General features: G+C 46.3%; 1 protein-coding gene across 1 annotated transcript in view; it reads left to right on the top strand.

Annotated features, from left to right (window-relative positions):
• The window catches only part of FLVCR2 (FLVCR heme transporter 2), a 52,415-nt gene that overhangs the window by 30,253 nt on the left and 5,668 nt on the right, over positions 1-16,494 (top strand). Inside the window, exons 4-9 of the mRNA XM_032344880.1 lie at positions 8,583-8,650; positions 10,229-10,332; positions 13,360-13,470; positions 14,576-14,681; positions 14,832-14,943; positions 15,746-15,801. Of these exons, the coding sequence (XP_032200771.1) occupies positions 8,583-8,650; positions 10,229-10,332; positions 13,360-13,470; positions 14,576-14,681; positions 14,832-14,943; positions 15,746-15,801 (557 nt within the window). The remainder of the gene's footprint in view (positions 1-8,582; positions 8,651-10,228; positions 10,333-13,359; positions 13,471-14,575; positions 14,682-14,831; positions 14,944-15,745; positions 15,802-16,494) is intronic.

Here is a 16,494-nt window from a genome sequence, read left to right as displayed (position 1 = left end):
TTCCAAATCCCTAGTGTGTATATAAAGCTATTGCTCAGGGCCAACCCAGAAGAGTCAGTTGTGCCTCAGGGCCTTTGCATGTTCTGTGAAGTTCACTTAGAAAAGCATTCCCTCCCAAATCAAGTTGTCTTGACAAATGCCTGCTGATCCTTCAGGTCTTACCTAAGTATCACTGCTATAAAGGTGACCTTTACCTGTTTTATTACGCTGTTCCTAGTGCATCTTAACACTTACATTTAAAAAGAAAATTCCAGGTCTCTTTTCCCCCTAGACTATGAATGTTCCAAGGGTAGGGATTTATGGCTTTTCATCTTTATAGTTCCTTAGCAGTGGCCAGCCTGGATTGGACACTCTAACAGTTATTTAGTGAATGAATGAATGAATGAATGAATGAATGAATGCATATATGAGTCTTGCCACATAAACCGGTCCCAACCAATCCTCTGTCATTTTGTAACACTAACTCCTTTTTTTACCTGAATACAAGACAGTATCCCTCTTTTAGTTCCCTTTTTTGCTTTTGGTAAGATACAGTTGAATATGCATTAAAATTCTTTAAAAGATTTTATTTTATTTATTTTAGAGAGGGGGAGAGAGAGAGAGAGAGAGAGAGAGAGAAAGTACATGAGTAGGGAGAAGAGCAGAGGGAGAGGGAGAGGGGAGCAAAACTCCCAGCTGAACGGCGAGCCCAACATGGAGCTTGATCCCATGACCCCCAGGTCATGACCTAAGCTGAAACTAAGAGTCAGACACTCAACCAGCTGAGACACCCAGTTACCCTTACTAGTTAGTTTCTTAAAAATCAAGAGTCAACAGTTGTGTAACATGCTTAGTAACCATTAGAAGGAAAGAAACAAGGTTGGTTTGACATAATTTATGTTTAGTGAAACTCCAGTGGGCTTTAACCTTGTTTTTTTTTTTTTTTTTTTAATAACAATAACATTTGCTATGTGCCAAGACTTCCCATGTATGATTTTATTTATTTAACTCTCATCATGCCCATGTGAGGTCGGTACCATAGTTTTCCCTATTTAACAGAGGAGAAAACTTAAACTCAAGACAGGCTAAGTAACTAGCTCGAGAAGACACAGCTTTGCATTGGCAGAGGCAGAATTCAAATACAGGTTTATCTAACTCCAGAGCCTACACAATTAATGCCTATACCCCTTTTTGAATTATGCCAGAGTTTCATGTTAGGCTTATTATCATGCTCTTTATCTAAATTAGAGTGTTTATCTGCGGAGGCACAAAAAAGTAGTATCACACACAGGAGAGTGGCATGCCTATTTTTCAGGCACTCACAAAAATAAGTGATCTCTCACCTGGAAAAGTGTTGGATGAACAGATTAGTCTTCAAGGTCTCAGGTCTCCATTTCTCATTCTTTCCAGCTTTTCCGTTCTGAGAATGTCTCTGCCTTCACCCATAATATACAGACAGACTTTCCAATACTTTAGATGTCCAATTAAAGAAGTTATGTGAGTTGTCCATAAGTAGGAGGCACTCATGTGTAGATGGGACCAGTCACTTAGTGGGGATATTTGGAGTATATCAGGCCATATAGATGGATAGTAAAGCCACATGACCTTTGGGATCCCTTTCAGATTCAGGATTGCATGGCTCCAAGAACTTTTACTTTTCCTTGAGTTAAATATCTCAAGTGCATTGACTTTTGAACACCATAAATCTTTTTTTTTTTAATTTTTTATTTTTTATAAACATATATTTTTATCTCCAGGGGTACAGGTCTGTGAATCACCAGGTTTACACACTTCACAGCACTCACCAAAGCACATACCCTCCCCAATGTCCATAACCCCACCCCCCTTCTCCCAACCCCCCTCCCCCCAGCAACCCTCAGTTTGTTTTGTGAGATTAAGAGTCACTTATGTTTTTGTCTCCCTCCCAATCCCATCTTGTTTCATTGATTCTTCTCCTACCCACTTAAGCCGCCATGTTGCATCACCACTTCCTCATATCAGGGGAACACCATAAATCTTACTGCATCTGACATCAGGGTATTTTAGCCTACCTTGGCATTCTAGAGCAGATGAGTGCTTAATAAATTTTTTTAATGGGTGAGAATAATGATAGTGGTGATAAGTGGGCAATGATCCCAGTGTATAGGCAGGGAAGCAAAGCAACTCTTCCTCTTATTGCATGGCTGGTTGCTTATATGGTCTTTAATTTGGCAGCATTGTTTTAATACTGCACTTCTGCACATTCATCTATTTGGTTAAATGATAACACAGGAAATAGGGAAGCACTTCTGGAATGGTGGAGTGAGGACCTTGGATAATCTGTTCTTCCATAAAGCAACAAGTGCACTGGATTAAAAACATTGTCAAAATCAAATTTCCAGAACTCTTAAACAAAGGTTTGCAACAATCCAAGGGACATTTATTCAAGGGAAAAAAAAATGACTGAATAACAACAGAAACAGTGAGCTTTGTGTTTTAACTTGCCCTATTCCAATCCGCCTCTCCCAGTCTATGTGGTAGCCTTGACAACCAGCAGCCTAGCAGCCATGGTATTTGGGAGAACCAGCAGCCTCACAGCCACTTGGTGGGGCAAAAACAATTCTGGAGCTCCCCCCAAAAACCCCATTCCTAGGTCATTATATGATATCTGACAGTTCCCTAGAAGAGCCCCATGCAGAGGACTTGCTTTTATTTAACCTGACTCAGAGCTTGCTCTGTGGGAAAAGCACTATTTCCAGGGCATTTGTTGAAAATCATCACTGTTTAGTATCATAGCTGCCTAAGGTAGTAATAACCAGTTTAGGAAACAGGAAGCTGGCCAAAAATCTTGAAACAAAAATCTAGAGAATGAGATGGTCATAGGAGCTTTGAAAAGCTCTCACATATTCTTAGGAATTTAAATAGAAGTCCACATGCATATGAGCCCTAAACTCTCACCTCTGCTGACCTTGAGGCTCTGGGCAAGGAGGAAGTGAAGGCTAAGGCAGGGTTGACACCTGCCTGCTGGAGCATTGAAGGAGAGCCTCAGACCTCATACAGAGGAGGTCCTTGGCAAAGGTGGAGACTTACTGGTTTAAGGTATTTAAGGAAATTTCTGTCTAATCATTACCTCACCACTAAACTGATGTAGCAGAAACTTCAGCAGCTGCACATGACAAAGAATACAAACTTTAAAAAATTAGTCCAGGAAAGTCATCAAGCAAACAGCAGCAACAGCAACAAATCCCAGGGAGGGATGAGAATCTCATTTCCAGAGCTGACATGGTATTTAAAGTGTCCAGCTTTATCAAAAGATTATGAGACATGCAAAGAAATAAGAAAGAATGACTCATACACAAGGGGAAAAAAGCACTTAATAGAAACTGTTCCTAAGGAAGCCCAGATGTTGGACATAATAAAGATTATAAATCAACAATATAAATAGTGTTCAAAGAACTAAAGAAACCATGCCTAAAGAATGAAAAAAAAAAGGTGGAGAATAAAGTTTTACCAAATAGAGGATATCGATAAAGACAGGAATGAAAAAGAACCAAATAGAAATCCTGGAATTGAAAGTACACTAACTAAAATGAAAAACTCACTGGAGGGCTCAAAATCAGATATGAGCTGGCAGCAGAAAGAATCACTGAACTTGAAGATAGGTCACATGAAATTATCCTGTCTGAGGAACAGAAAAAATAAAGAAGAAAAATGAGCAGAACCTCGAGACCTGTGGGAAACCATCATGCAAACCAACATACACATAATGGGAGTCCTAGAAGGTGAGGAGAGAAAAGGTGAAAGTTAATTGTCATTTAAATTGGGATAGTGCTACCCAGAAAAACAATTTGCTTCTGAGTCTCTAGGAGCATTTGACTCCATTGCAGAGATAGAATTTATTAACTTTTTTTTTTTTTTCCCATCAAAGGTCTGGGGTTATTCCAGTGAGAGAGAGTTAAACTAATCTGGATGTTTGCATATATTTAATTATAGTTAGAAAACTGCAAGCCTTTTTCCATGATAGATAATTGGACTTGGTGACTAAACTTTGGACCAACAAGGAAACGATTTTTAGGCTTAATAACAGATTCGGAAAGAATTTTATTGAGCTATTACTGTGTGTCAGACCCTCTGTTAAGTGCTTTACATAGATCATCACATTTAATCTTCAAAACAATCCCATGACATCGGTTCTCAACTCCATTCCATTTTATATTGAGGATGCTGAGGCTCCATTTAGTTCCTTGCCCACAACTGGACAGCTAGCAAGCAACAGATCTTGGATTTAAACTTCTGTCTGACTGATGCCAAAGCCTATCTTCCTCACCACCGTGCCATTTTTGTGTCCTTATGGAGAAAGGAACATCTAGAGACAAAGCCAAGCTCTTTTAGCCTCACTTGTCTCAGTGGTCCTTGGGTTTACCTCGGGGAGGTATTTTCTTCTTCAGGTTCAATCCTCTAAGCCAGCTGCCTAGGAGTTGCCTTCTCCTAAGATGCAGATCTAGAGTTCTGGGGTTTTCGAAGCAGGATCAACTTATATTGACCAGCCATCTTTGGGATTTGGAAATGATGGGGTCTTGACTTTAGCATCTTTCTAAGGCTTAGAGGTCATGTAAAGGCAGTGTTTGGGACTCAGTCCACCTAAGAATCACTGCTCTCCTCCAAATTAAATCTTTGCTGCAAATTACAAACAAAACAAAACCCTCTATAAATTCACCTAGATGTTTTGAAGCTCTCCCGAGTGTCCCACTACCCTCCTGTAGTTTCAGATTGGGCTTTGAAAAGGGAAGTGGTTCATAATTTTTATATTGTACGTATGATATTCATATTTTCCTCTGAATTACATGCACTTAAGAGCATGTGGCTTGAATCAAGCCGATGACAGCATTTCATGGGCATGTTTGCTGGACGTGGGTGAACATGTCTTGGGATAAGAGCCTTGAATGCTGGAATGGTGAATTCAGAGTTGGCACATAAGGAATTGGTTTTAATGTCTGCTCTGCCAAATTACTCAATGTACCTCCTTCACCCATCCTGTGCCCATGAAATAAAAATCTCTGAAAATAAGAATCAATTTTGGTTCCCACTGGAGTGCTCTGAAGGGAAATGAAAGCTTCTAAAGCAGTTGCATGAATCCACATTGCTGTTGTGTTGGTGAACTTGATTTCCTACATTCTTTCATTGGTCTGAACTGCATTTCACCAGGTAAGGAATAGCTCCCACATAGCTGGTGGGATCTCCAGTACTGTCTTTCTAGTGGCTTTCCAAGTCTTCCCCAAGCTGCTGAGTCTGTTGCCCAGAGTAGAGCCTGGTGAGGGCTTTGGAGGAATTTCAGGGGGCTTTTTCTTGTAGGCCTCTGGTCATACCCTTAGAGATACATTTGAGAGATATAATAAAGGCTATCCAACTAAATTGAATGTCAGGTAAACAGCACATTTTTTCAGCATAAACATGTCCCATGGAGTATTGGGGGCATATTTATGCTGAAAAAGTATTACCTGAATTTCAAATTATAACTGGATGTGTTGTTTTTGTTTTTTTTTTTCCTAAATCTGGCAGCCCAGCTTAGAGAGGAGGGGGCAGAGATGGGTTTTGTGTTTGATATTGCTGAAATCACAGGAATAAAAAAAATGCCTTTTCCTCTAGTAAAATACCACCCCCCATCCCCTTCTCCAGGTTTGGCAATGCAGGAAGATCCAGGGCTGGAACCATATTCTCTACAGGTCTGCCAGAGTCTAGGGGCCCAGTGGATCTTAGGATTTGTATCAGCAGAGTCGGGCAGTGGTGTGGCATAAGAGAATAACCTTTCCTTGGCTACCTTCTCCTTGAGTCCCTAGGCCTTGCTTTCACATGGTCCCCTCTTCTGCCCTATCATCAATGGCACAACAATTGCCACATTGGAAAAAAAATCATTGAAAAGGCTTCTCTTCTAAAGAATGTCCTCAAAGGGAACACTATTCCATGTTGTACCCCAGCCTTGCCTTCTGAATAATCTTCCAGTGCTGGACACCCAAACTCACAGCCCAGCACAGGAAGATTATCACCTTCCCCTGAGGCTTTCAAGGGCTTTACTACTGCCCACTCCCCTATGGGTTTAGGGAGGCTGATTGTGCTTCCTCTCAGATACTACTTGAGAGTAGGCATAGTATCCTTCTTGTGATTCCCTGGAGCTTTGATGAGGTGAGGCTGGCCCTTTAAAACGAGGGTTTACTACAAGTCCAGGAAGGGCCCAAGGGAAATGAGCACAGGGTATCCAGAGCCCAGAGATAGAATCTGGGATCAGTGTTTCACAAGCTTGCCTGATGACAGAATCGCCTCAGGTGCTTGGTTGAGTGTGTGCCTGAATTTCCCTGCCTTTCTTCTAGAAACCCAGTTTCAGAAAGTCTGGGTGAGGGCCTGGGAATCTGCTCTTAAAAGGCATTCCAGGTGATTCTGGTTTGCAGCAGCATTGAGTATCTCTAACGTAGGGTCATTCTCATGGTCTTGAAGCCCCTTCTCATACCATTTGCCGCCATGTTAAACTGGGAGCCTGGGCCTAGTCTTGGACCTTCCGGATTCCCAAGGTCATTTACTTATGAACTCTGCTGAGTCTAAGAAATGGCTAGGGGGGTTGTTGTTGTTGTTAAGTGGGCTCTACACCCAGTGCATGGCTTGAATTCAGGACCCTCAGATCAAGACCTGAGCTGAGATCAAGTCAGATACTTCACCGACTTAGCTACCCGGGCACCCCTGTTGTTGTTATTATTGTTGTTATTTTAGATTTTACTTATTTATTTAATTTTAAAAAAGATTTTATTTATTTATTTGATAGACAGATCACAAGCAGGCAGAGAGAGCCGGGGGAAGCAGGCTCCCTGCTGAGCAGAGAGCCCAATGCAGGACTCCATCCCAGGACCCTGGGATCAGGACTTGAGCTGAAGGCAGAGGCCTAGTCCACTGAGCCACCCAGGTGCCCCTTACTTATTTATTTAAGATAGAGACAGAGAGAGAATATGTGAGTGAGCAATGGGGGAGGGGCGAGAAGGAGAGGGACAGGGGCAAGGGGACTTCCCACTGAGCATGGAGCCCAAACACAGGACTTGATCTCATGACCCAGAGATAGTAACCTGAGCCAGATTCATGATTCTGATGCTTAACTGACTGAGCCACCCAGGTGCCTGTTGTTATTTTTAAATTACAGATTCTTAGCTCTATTTTAGGAAAATCAGATTTAGTAGACCCAGGGTGAGGCCCAGGAATCTGCATTTTTAAACTCTTATGCACTTAACTTGGTGTCTCATTCCTCTGGGAACCTGATAAAGGGAGTCAGTGAACTGCATTGAGGCAACATCACATATGATAAAAATGACCTCAGTGTTAAAAATGACTGTCTGGATTGGGGGACCTTTTCATATCTGCTAGGAGGCCATTCTTGGTGCTTCTCTGAATATGCTGACTCTTTTAGCTGGGCTGTCCTCTCTGGGGCCCTAAAGCTATGCCTCTGGAGATGCCACCAGCAATAGTGGCTCCTGCGAGGTGTTAAACCAGGACGGCTGCCATGCCCACATTTCCCTGCGCCTGTGCCATCACTGTGAGGATGGGTTCTGGGTGGCTCCATGATCTGGGCTTCGTGGAAGAGGAATCCCTGAGGCTGCCCTGCTCGTGAGCTGTGTCCTGTTACTTAGAGTCTTCTAGGGCATCTAATGTCAAGTGTACCAGTGATGGTCTTGTGAGCCTCAAAATGCTCACCCTGGTGAGCATTATAAAGTGACTTTCTGTATTTGTTTTAAAACTGGGTGCATTTTCCTCATCTATAAAATGGGGATGATAATATTAACTATCTTGCTATAAGGATTGTAAGATACCTAAGCGGTATCTAGTACATAAAAATGTGCTACTGCCACCTTCCTCCCCACCCGCCTCCCCACTCTCCTCCTCACTTTCCTCCCCACCCTCTTCCTCACCGTCCTCCTCGCCATCCTCCTCACCACCATCATCATCATTATCATCATCGCCGTTGGGTTAGTTTCAGTCTCATTAAAGCTACTACAGCTTTGCACAAATGGCCTCGTGGATTCTTACCATGTATTCTGGTGTTCCTTTTATCCGTTGGATGAATTGATGAGTTAGGAGAGTCAGCTCAATGCTCTTTAGGGTGCTTTCTGGTTTCAGATATGAGATTTTGTGTGACATTGGGCCAAAAAGAAAGCTGAATGGGGACAGAAAAGAGAAACCACCCACAGAAGGAGTGATGTCACGGGTCAGAGGCCTGGAGCAGTCTGGAGTGGGGACGGGTCATCAGGAGGAGATGGAAGGTGTCCAGTGGTTCTGCTGACCCTGTAGGTCAATAGGTCAATGCTTGAGAGGAACGTAGACGGTTTTGACCTGGGAGTAATGTTTCTAGCACCTGTGTTTCCAGGGCAGAGTTAAAGGGATCTGCGGGCAGTGGTGTGGGCTGAGAAATGGTTAAAATAGTTACTTTGGGTTGTTTTGGAGTCTTGAGTAGCCTCCTACTTTCTGGGGACACCACTCATAATGGCAGTGAAGCTGAGGACTTCTGACCTCCCTACCTGCCAGGGGGAGACGTTAGCAATGGTCCAGCATAAGGCTGCCCCTAATGCAGTGTGTCTCCCTCCTTCTTTCAGGTCTCAATGCTGGTGCTTTTTATGCCTTGTCCACGCTGCTGAATCGCATGGTGATCTTGCACTACCCGGTAAGGTAGTCCCTTGAGCACGCTGAAGAGAGTGAGAGCTCTGTCCATCCCGGCAGGAGCTGGGGCAGTGGTTAACTCTAGTGCCCCTTGGACCCTGCCCTCGCCATTCCAGACAGTGTCGTATGGTGCTGTGCTTATGGGATTTGGAGGGAGACGGCCCTGGTTCTCAGCCCTAGCTCTAAATTGTATGACAGGCTGGTTAGCCTCTCATTCTCCTTTCTGCAAAAGAAACAATTCCTTATTGAAAGATTATTTTTTAGCGTTAGAAACTAATACTATGTATGTGTGCCCATATGTATATATTCATATGTTCTATGTATGTAAAGCACATAGCATGGCGCCTAGCTGTACAGTAGGTAAACCTACAGACATACAGATCATGTATGAAAGATTTAATTTGTAAAATAGGGGTTTAATAGAGTTTAATTTTGAACTCTTGATTGCTCAACTGGAAGCATTTCTTCTTCTTTTTTTTTCTTTTAAAAGATTTTATCTATTTGTCGAAGAGGAAGAGTACACATAAGCAGGGAGAGGGGCAGAGGCAGAGGGAGAAGCAGGCTCCCCACTGAGCAAGGGGCCATACTATGGGACTCCATCCCAGGACCCTGGAATCACGCTCTGAGCCAAAGGCAAAAACTTAACTGACTGAGCCACCCAGGCATCCCTGAAAGCATTTCTTAAATGTTTTTGGAACCAGCAAGGGCTGGATCCTAGGAGTGGGATACTGTGTGTCCTGGAGTCAGGAATCCCAGGTCCAACCCCCTTTTGAAAGGAGAGGGGTCTTGGGGTACCTGGGTGGCTCAGTGGGTTAAACTTCTGCCTTCAGCTCAGGTCATGATCTCAGAGTCCTGGGATCGAGCCCCGCATCGGGCTCTCTGCTCAGTGGGGAGCCTGCTTCCCCCTCTCTCTCTTCTTGCCTCTCTGCTTACTTGTGATCTCTCTCTGTCAAATAAATAAATAAAATCTTTAAAAAAAAAGGACAGGGGTTTCACACTTGCAGAGGTGGTAGGCCACTGTGGCTAACGTGTTCCCATTTTGGAGTTTGACAGGTCTGAGTTCAGATCCTAGCTCTATTCTTAATAAATGCCTCACGACCTCCCGCTAGCAGGTTCATCTCACTGTGCCTTGTTTTTTTTTTTTTTTTTTTCTTTTTTTTTTCCATCTATAAAGCGCAGACTATTGATTTCTAACCTCACAGTGGGGGATTTTGAGAAGTAAACGAGATTATATAACTGTCATCTTCCTATTCTTTTTGGCACTAATAGCTCAAAAATAAATACATTAAAAAAAAACAACTAAGCACAGAATATTTGGATATATGTATTTCGGTCTCCCTGTTTGTGAAATGGGGATAATGACAGATAAGATAAAAGGGCTGCCGTAAAGATTAAATTTAAAAAGATCTACTTCAGAGTGGCTCCGGGACAGTTCGGTCACCTTGCCCTGGTATGTTCAGAGAATCAGCTCAAATGGAGCCTGAGTTACTTGCCTTTCTTTCCCCTGTCACCTCCTGCTGACTGTGCTCTATCTGGTGTCTTGTCCCATTCCTGGGTGATCATGGGGCTGTGGTTTTCCCAGGGGGAAGAAGTGAATGCTGGAAGAATCGGCCTGACCATCGTCATTGCAGGAATGCTTGGGGCCGTGATCTCAGGCATCTGGCTGGATAGGTCCAAAACCTACAAGTAAGTGTCCTCCTCTTGGACTGACAGTTGAGGACCCTTATTTTGAAATGACACATTCCTCAGCAGTTTGGCTCCAGAGGGTTGGGTGTGAGAGTTGGGGGTCTCAGGGGTCGAGCGGTTCACATTTATCTTCTCTAAGCCTCAGTTTCTCTATTTATTAAATGAGGGAAATAGTACCCATTCCATGGGGGATCTGATAAGATCAGAGACAGAGAATGTGAGGCCTAGCCCAGTATTCTTTCCCCATCCCCCCATGTAGTTTGAGAAAGGGGCAGATAAGGGAGAAATGAAAACAAAGGTAGAAAAATGCCAGCGGTTGCAAAGTTAATGGAAACCCCAAAGAGTGGCGATGAGGAAGTGATGCCCTACCCCGTTCGCCTGGCTGCCAGGGGTTAAGCAAGGTGGATGGGCTTCCTCTGGATTACACCGTATCATCTTGCTACTGCTTATACATCCTTCGTAAATACCGTGATGGTCTTGGGGCCTGAATGCCCAGTGTGTTTCCAGGAGCCCTGAGCAGCCTTTCTAAGATTTTAGTGTATGCCAGGCTCACCCAGGATGCTTATTAAAAATAGATTCCTGGGCCCCATCCTCATGGCTGCCAGGTCAGTGGGGGAAACTGCCTTTGTAAAAAGCAGCCCACCCAGTGCCTCAAGCCAAATAGCCAGGCTTAGAGGAAAGGCTCTGGAGAATGGAGACCCGGCACCCTTCCCTTTTTGTTGCTCCTTTCCAGTGCTGTGTATACACTAGGTGCTCAATTAATGCAGGTCAGCTGGGGAGCTGCCGGGGTTGTCCTACCCTGGGGCAGGGTGGCTGCTTTGTCGAGGCCCCCAAAGCGCCCAGTGTCTGGAGGCGACAGACAGTGGCAGACCTGTTCTCTGTCACACAAACCCACTTCTGTGAGGCTCTGGTCAGACCAGGTCTGACTCTAGCTGCCCCAGACAAAGGGCAGTTGAGGTCATCCCTGGGGATGTGGCCGCCTGGCTGAATGCGACGTGGAGCCTGGCTTGGCTTAATGACTGCTGGGGAGGTTGGCTGCCGTCTCGTCTCTGCCATCTGTCAGTGGCTTGCTTCAGCCCGGCCCGAGGGCAGTGAGGACTGGCCACGCCCCAAAACCAGTGAACAGCAGTGTCCCTCTTCCTGGGGCTCGATCTGTGGCAGGAGAAGGAAGGGATTGGAATGGTGGTGGGGCTGGGATGTGCAGCCAGATGACTGAGAAGAACTAGAAAATACAGGGAAAGGGCTGAGGGCACACTTGAGGATGTAGACACCACTGTTTGGTAGTGTCCCTGATGTCCAGCTTCTGCCATCAGTGTGAGATCCTCTTCACCCTGTGCTATGACCCAGGCAGAGAAAGATGCTCTGTGATTGGGGCATTTCAGTGCCCCATTCTCTTCTCCCTGAGGTTCCCAGATTTGACCTGTTTGACATGGTGCCTCCGAAATTGGGGGTGTCACATCCTGTTATTTGAGGCTGGGACTACTTACAGTTTTTCTAAATGGGTCAGTGGTTTAAAACGAAGCTGTAGTTAAGCAAACTTGGTAAGAGGGGAGCTTGTATGGCCTGCAGAAGAAATGGGTGTCCATGAAGTTGTCTGCTGTGGGGTGGGTGGGACCAGACGCAGGTGCAGGGTGGAGAAATGTGGATGCCCGTCTGTCCTCCACAGCTGCTTTGAAGCCCTGAGTGGGAGGGGCATCCTTTGCAGCCTCTGGCCTTGAGCTTTTCCAAAGAGGCAACCATGTAGTGTGAATAAGTGTGTTAATGTATCAGGTCCTGTGTCCAGCAGTAGAAAGAGCAGCATACGTTTCAGATCCCAGGGCTGGGTCCAAATCCCAGCTCTGCATTTACTCAGTGGGTGACTCTGAATTAACCTAAGGGGTCTGTGCCTCAGTTTCCTCATTTGCAAAATGAGGGGTAGTCGTACGTTTCTTGTGGGGCTTTTGTCAGGCTCGAGTGAGACAATAAATGCACGTGAAGCACTTAACAGAATTTCTGGCATCCAATAAATGCGGGATTAGTTTGATATAACCAAAGTATACATCTACGGACACCCCCACTGTGTTTCTGGTTTCAGGGGGGATGAGTGAGGGTTTTTGGCTTTCAGTGTCTGAGTGCTCCTTTCGGGGGAAGGTGGGCAGGGGGATGGCGGAGCCCGCAGCCTGCCATCAGCAGGGCAGGGGGAGGAGCATAGGTCCGGTGGCAGGGGTGGGGCTGCGGCAGAGTCACGAGTGGGCAACGTGGGAGGAGAAATGTAGGGAGGGGTGCACGCAGGGCGAACCCCCGACAGGAAGCAGCAGACGGCTGATGGTCCTTCTGAGAGGACTGGCAAAGGGGCATGTCATGGGGAGTGGGCAGAGCTTTCCCACTTGGGAAAGCTTAGTTCAGGGCTGGAGAATGTTCTTGCTTAGCTTCTGCTGTCTGGAGCGGAGCAGTTCGGGTTTGGTGAAAAATCTGCACTGCCCCGCGCCATTGGCAGGAGGAAGTTCCAGATGACAGAGAATCTAAAAACTCATCTCACTGCCCGCCACGGCCATGGGGTCTTGGGGCAAAGCAGACCAGCAGGAGGAGGTGGCTTCTGAGCTAGTCCCGCACGCCACTGCTGCCTGACTGGAGCTGATGTTTGTTCTGTGGTTTGGTTTTATTTTTTTATTTTTGTTTGTTTGTTTTTTGGTGGAGGACAAGGAAAGGAGAGGGTTGTGTCCTTCTTGCTTGGGGTGTAGCATGATATTGTTGAGAGGGTTCTGTGGGAGTTAAACACACACATGTAACAAGAGGGCCTCATCCTCTCCTGGGCTTCCCCTTTATAGCACTGGCCACAGTGTATTTAAATAACTACTTGTGTGATCATTGGTTCAGTGTCCATCAACTTTATGGACAGAAAGTTCTGTGAGAACTGATGTCCCAGTACACAGCAGAGGGCTTAACACACAGCAGGTGCCCAAATGATACTTGTATAATGAATGAATGAATGAATGGTCCTGTTATAGTCAGAAGCCAGTGACTCAACTTCTTTGTCTCTGCTTTTAGAGAGACAACCCTGGTGGTCTACATCATGACGGTAGTGGGCATGGTGGTGTACACACTGACGTTGAACCTGGGATACCTGTGGGTAGTGTTCATCACCGCTGGCACAATGGGGTAAGTGTGACCTCTGACCTGTCTAGCAGGAAAGCGGCATCCTATGGCTCATAGTGCTGCCGCCATCCTTGGAAGCAACACTCGTCCCTTTGTTGCCTTCTCATTGATCTCTGGAGATGTGGAAATCATGGCCAGAGGTCTTGTTTACTTGCAACACTTCAAAAGCCTGCCCGGAGCTTCCACGCCATTGAGATGGAGTCTGTCCTTCACAGAACTCAGGGAGGCTAGGAAATGTTTAGAGTCTCTTGTAGCTCTGCCTGGGACAGTGGGGTGGGCAGAAAAAGTGCACAGGGCTAGGAATCAGGAAGTCTGGGTCCTGGTCCCAGTTCCGCTGCTGACCTTTAGATGACAGGTGCATCACCTAACTGCCCTGAGCCTCAGTTTCCACATCTGTAAATGAAGATAAGAGTGGCCTGTCTTGTAGGGTTGTTGCAAGGAGTGAGAGAGAAATAAGTGTGAAAGTAGCCCAAAGTGTGGTACAGATGTAAGAAATTAGAGTTGGAACTTTCTGGACCTGTTGTATGAGAAAGCGCAGGAAATAGCACGTCTTCCTTGGGGGTCTCTGCTTAGCTGCATATCCCCCTTATTTTCCTGTGGGCACTACATGAGTGTGTGTGTGAGAAAGAGGAAGACAGAGACAGAGATACACAGACACTCGGTCCTTCTCAGCTGGTGAAACTCCAGAGGGAAAAAGGAGGACACTGAGATCCTCCTTCCAGATCCCAGAGAGCAGGGAGATGCTGTTCAGTGTCCAGGGAGTTCCCACTACCAGCACGGGGCCTGCAGACCGATGATGCAGAATTTCTCAGCTGAGGGCTGAACACCGCAGGCATCCCCATTCCTTCTGCCAATGCTGACAGTAATTGATGGTTGGGCATAGAAGAAGCTGGGGACACCCAGGGGGCTCCTGAACATGAAGCCTCCATAGGAACTTCTTCCTGACCTGCAGGGGTATCTCTTTCCTTGGTCACCAGAGGGATGGCCTGGAATATCTGGGTGACCAGAAACAAAGCAGGAAAAGGAGTTCTAAGGAGGGCGAGGTGGGCTCCCTATCCTTCTTGTTCTTGAATTCTCCACTACCTTGTTTCTGTGATCTGGCCTTCAGCTTCTTCATGACGGGCTACCTCCCGCTGGGATTTGAGTTTGCTGTGGAGTTGACATACCCAGAATCGGAAGGCATATCGTCTGGCCTCCTGAATGTATCTGCCCAGGTAGGACTCTTATTTGGTGGTAGCCCCAAAACAGTGGCTCTTTTTTCCCTACTTGACTGGGCTGCCGCTGGCATTGTATCATGACGGCTCAGTGCTCCCATGGACTAGTTGGCCAGGCCCTTGTTTCCAGTCTCCTTTGTGTCTTTACAGGTGTTTGGGATCATCTTCACCATCTCCCAGGGCCAAATTATTGACAACTACGGAACCATGCCTGGGAATATCTTTCTCTGTGTGTTCCTCACCCTTGGAGCAGCCCTCACTGGTGAGTTGGGGCCTTAAGACAAGATGGTGCTTAGGCCGCTTGTGAGCTTAGGCTGTTGGCGATTTGAGACCTCAGTGTTTTGATTGATCATACAGATCCGGGGTACACTTGCAGAGGGGCCGAGGGGAAGGCTTATTAAGAAATATGTTTGATGGGGCGCCTGGGTGGCTCAGGGGGCGCCTGGGTGGCTCAGTGGGTTAGGCCGCTGCCTTCGGCTCAGGTCATGATCCCAGGGTCCTGGGATCGAGGCCCGCATCGGGCTCTCTGCTCAGCCGCGAGCCTGCTTCCTCCTCTCTCTCTGCCTGCCTCTCTGCCTGCTTGTGATCTCTCTCTGTCAAATAAATAAAAAAAGAAATATGTTTGAGGGGCAGTAGCATATTTTGGTGGAATGAGCCTAGAATTTGGTGCCAAAAGACCCTTGTTTGTATCCAAGACTGTGACACTGACCTCCATAGCTGTTTGACCTTGGGCAAGTGGACCAACTTCTGGAAGGCTCACTTTCTTAAACTATAAAATGGGGGTTGTTGTAAGGACTAGCACAACATGTGAAAACTCCCTGGCAAATATAACGGGTATATAAATGAAGGCCTATGTCATCATTGGCTTCTGCCTGTCAGGCACATCAGTGATCCCCAGGCTCTGTCAAGTTGGTGGTGGGAACCTCCATCTCCCTGGGATATCTATAGGTCTGAGATACCTGTGACCCTTCGGAAAGTGAGGACTCCCTCTCTTGGGTGAACTTCATCATTGTTCTCTTGTTAATTCTGTGTTTTGGTGTTCTTTCTCAATCTCTTGACCTCAGCATTCATTAAGGCAGATCTCCGGAGGCAGAAAGCAAACAAAGAAACTCCCGAGAATGTGAGTATGTGGAAGCTTGCTGGGCTGAAAGCGGGGTCCCAGGCTTTGTTTGAGGCTGTGGCAGCATGGGGGGCCCGGGGGGCTCCCACTCTGGGGGCCTCCTACTCTGGAGGCCATGAGATCAGCTCAACTCACATAAACATGGCGCCCAAGAGTTTCCTGGGTGAGTGTTCAGCATGGCTGTTGTGCTGCTCTTTCCTGGCCTCTTCTGCTTCCTTCCCTTCTCCTGGCCTCCCTGCTGTGGTCCCCAGGATATGTCACTGTTGTCACAGTCTGCTGAGCAGCAACCCCTCCTTGGATCCTGAGACAAGTCCCGAGACCCTGGCTCCACTGCTTTCGCCCAGGGTTCAGTGGCTGGAGAGGAAAGGTGGGAGCCTACCTCGAATGTGGTGGTGGTGGACCCAAGGCAGTGGTTCTCCTTGCATGTTCCAGCCCCTTCGTGCAGTGGAGCTAGAGGGGCTGGCACCAGTGCATTTCCAACAGGGCTCACAAAGGGCGAGTCAGGGAGTAGGCATTGATGGTGGTAGACGGGGGAGGACTAGGGGTATGATTTAAAACACAAGAGGGTATCCCGTCTGCTTTAATCAGTTAGGGACTATTTCAGTCAAAATGTTAGGTATCAAATCAGCCAGGATGAAAGCAATTTCTAATGTGAGGAGGAAAAGTGGGATATTACTTAAAAAACAAACAAAC

The sequence above is a fragment of the Mustela erminea genome, chromosome 5 (genome assembly GCF_009829155.1).
Source record: "Mustela erminea isolate mMusErm1 chromosome 5, mMusErm1.Pri, whole genome shotgun sequence".
In the NCBI taxonomy this organism is placed as follows: Eukaryota; Metazoa; Chordata; class Mammalia; order Carnivora; family Mustelidae; genus Mustela; species Mustela erminea.
Note: the sequence above shows the minus strand (reverse complement) of the source record. Positions and strands in the feature narration are given on the sequence as shown.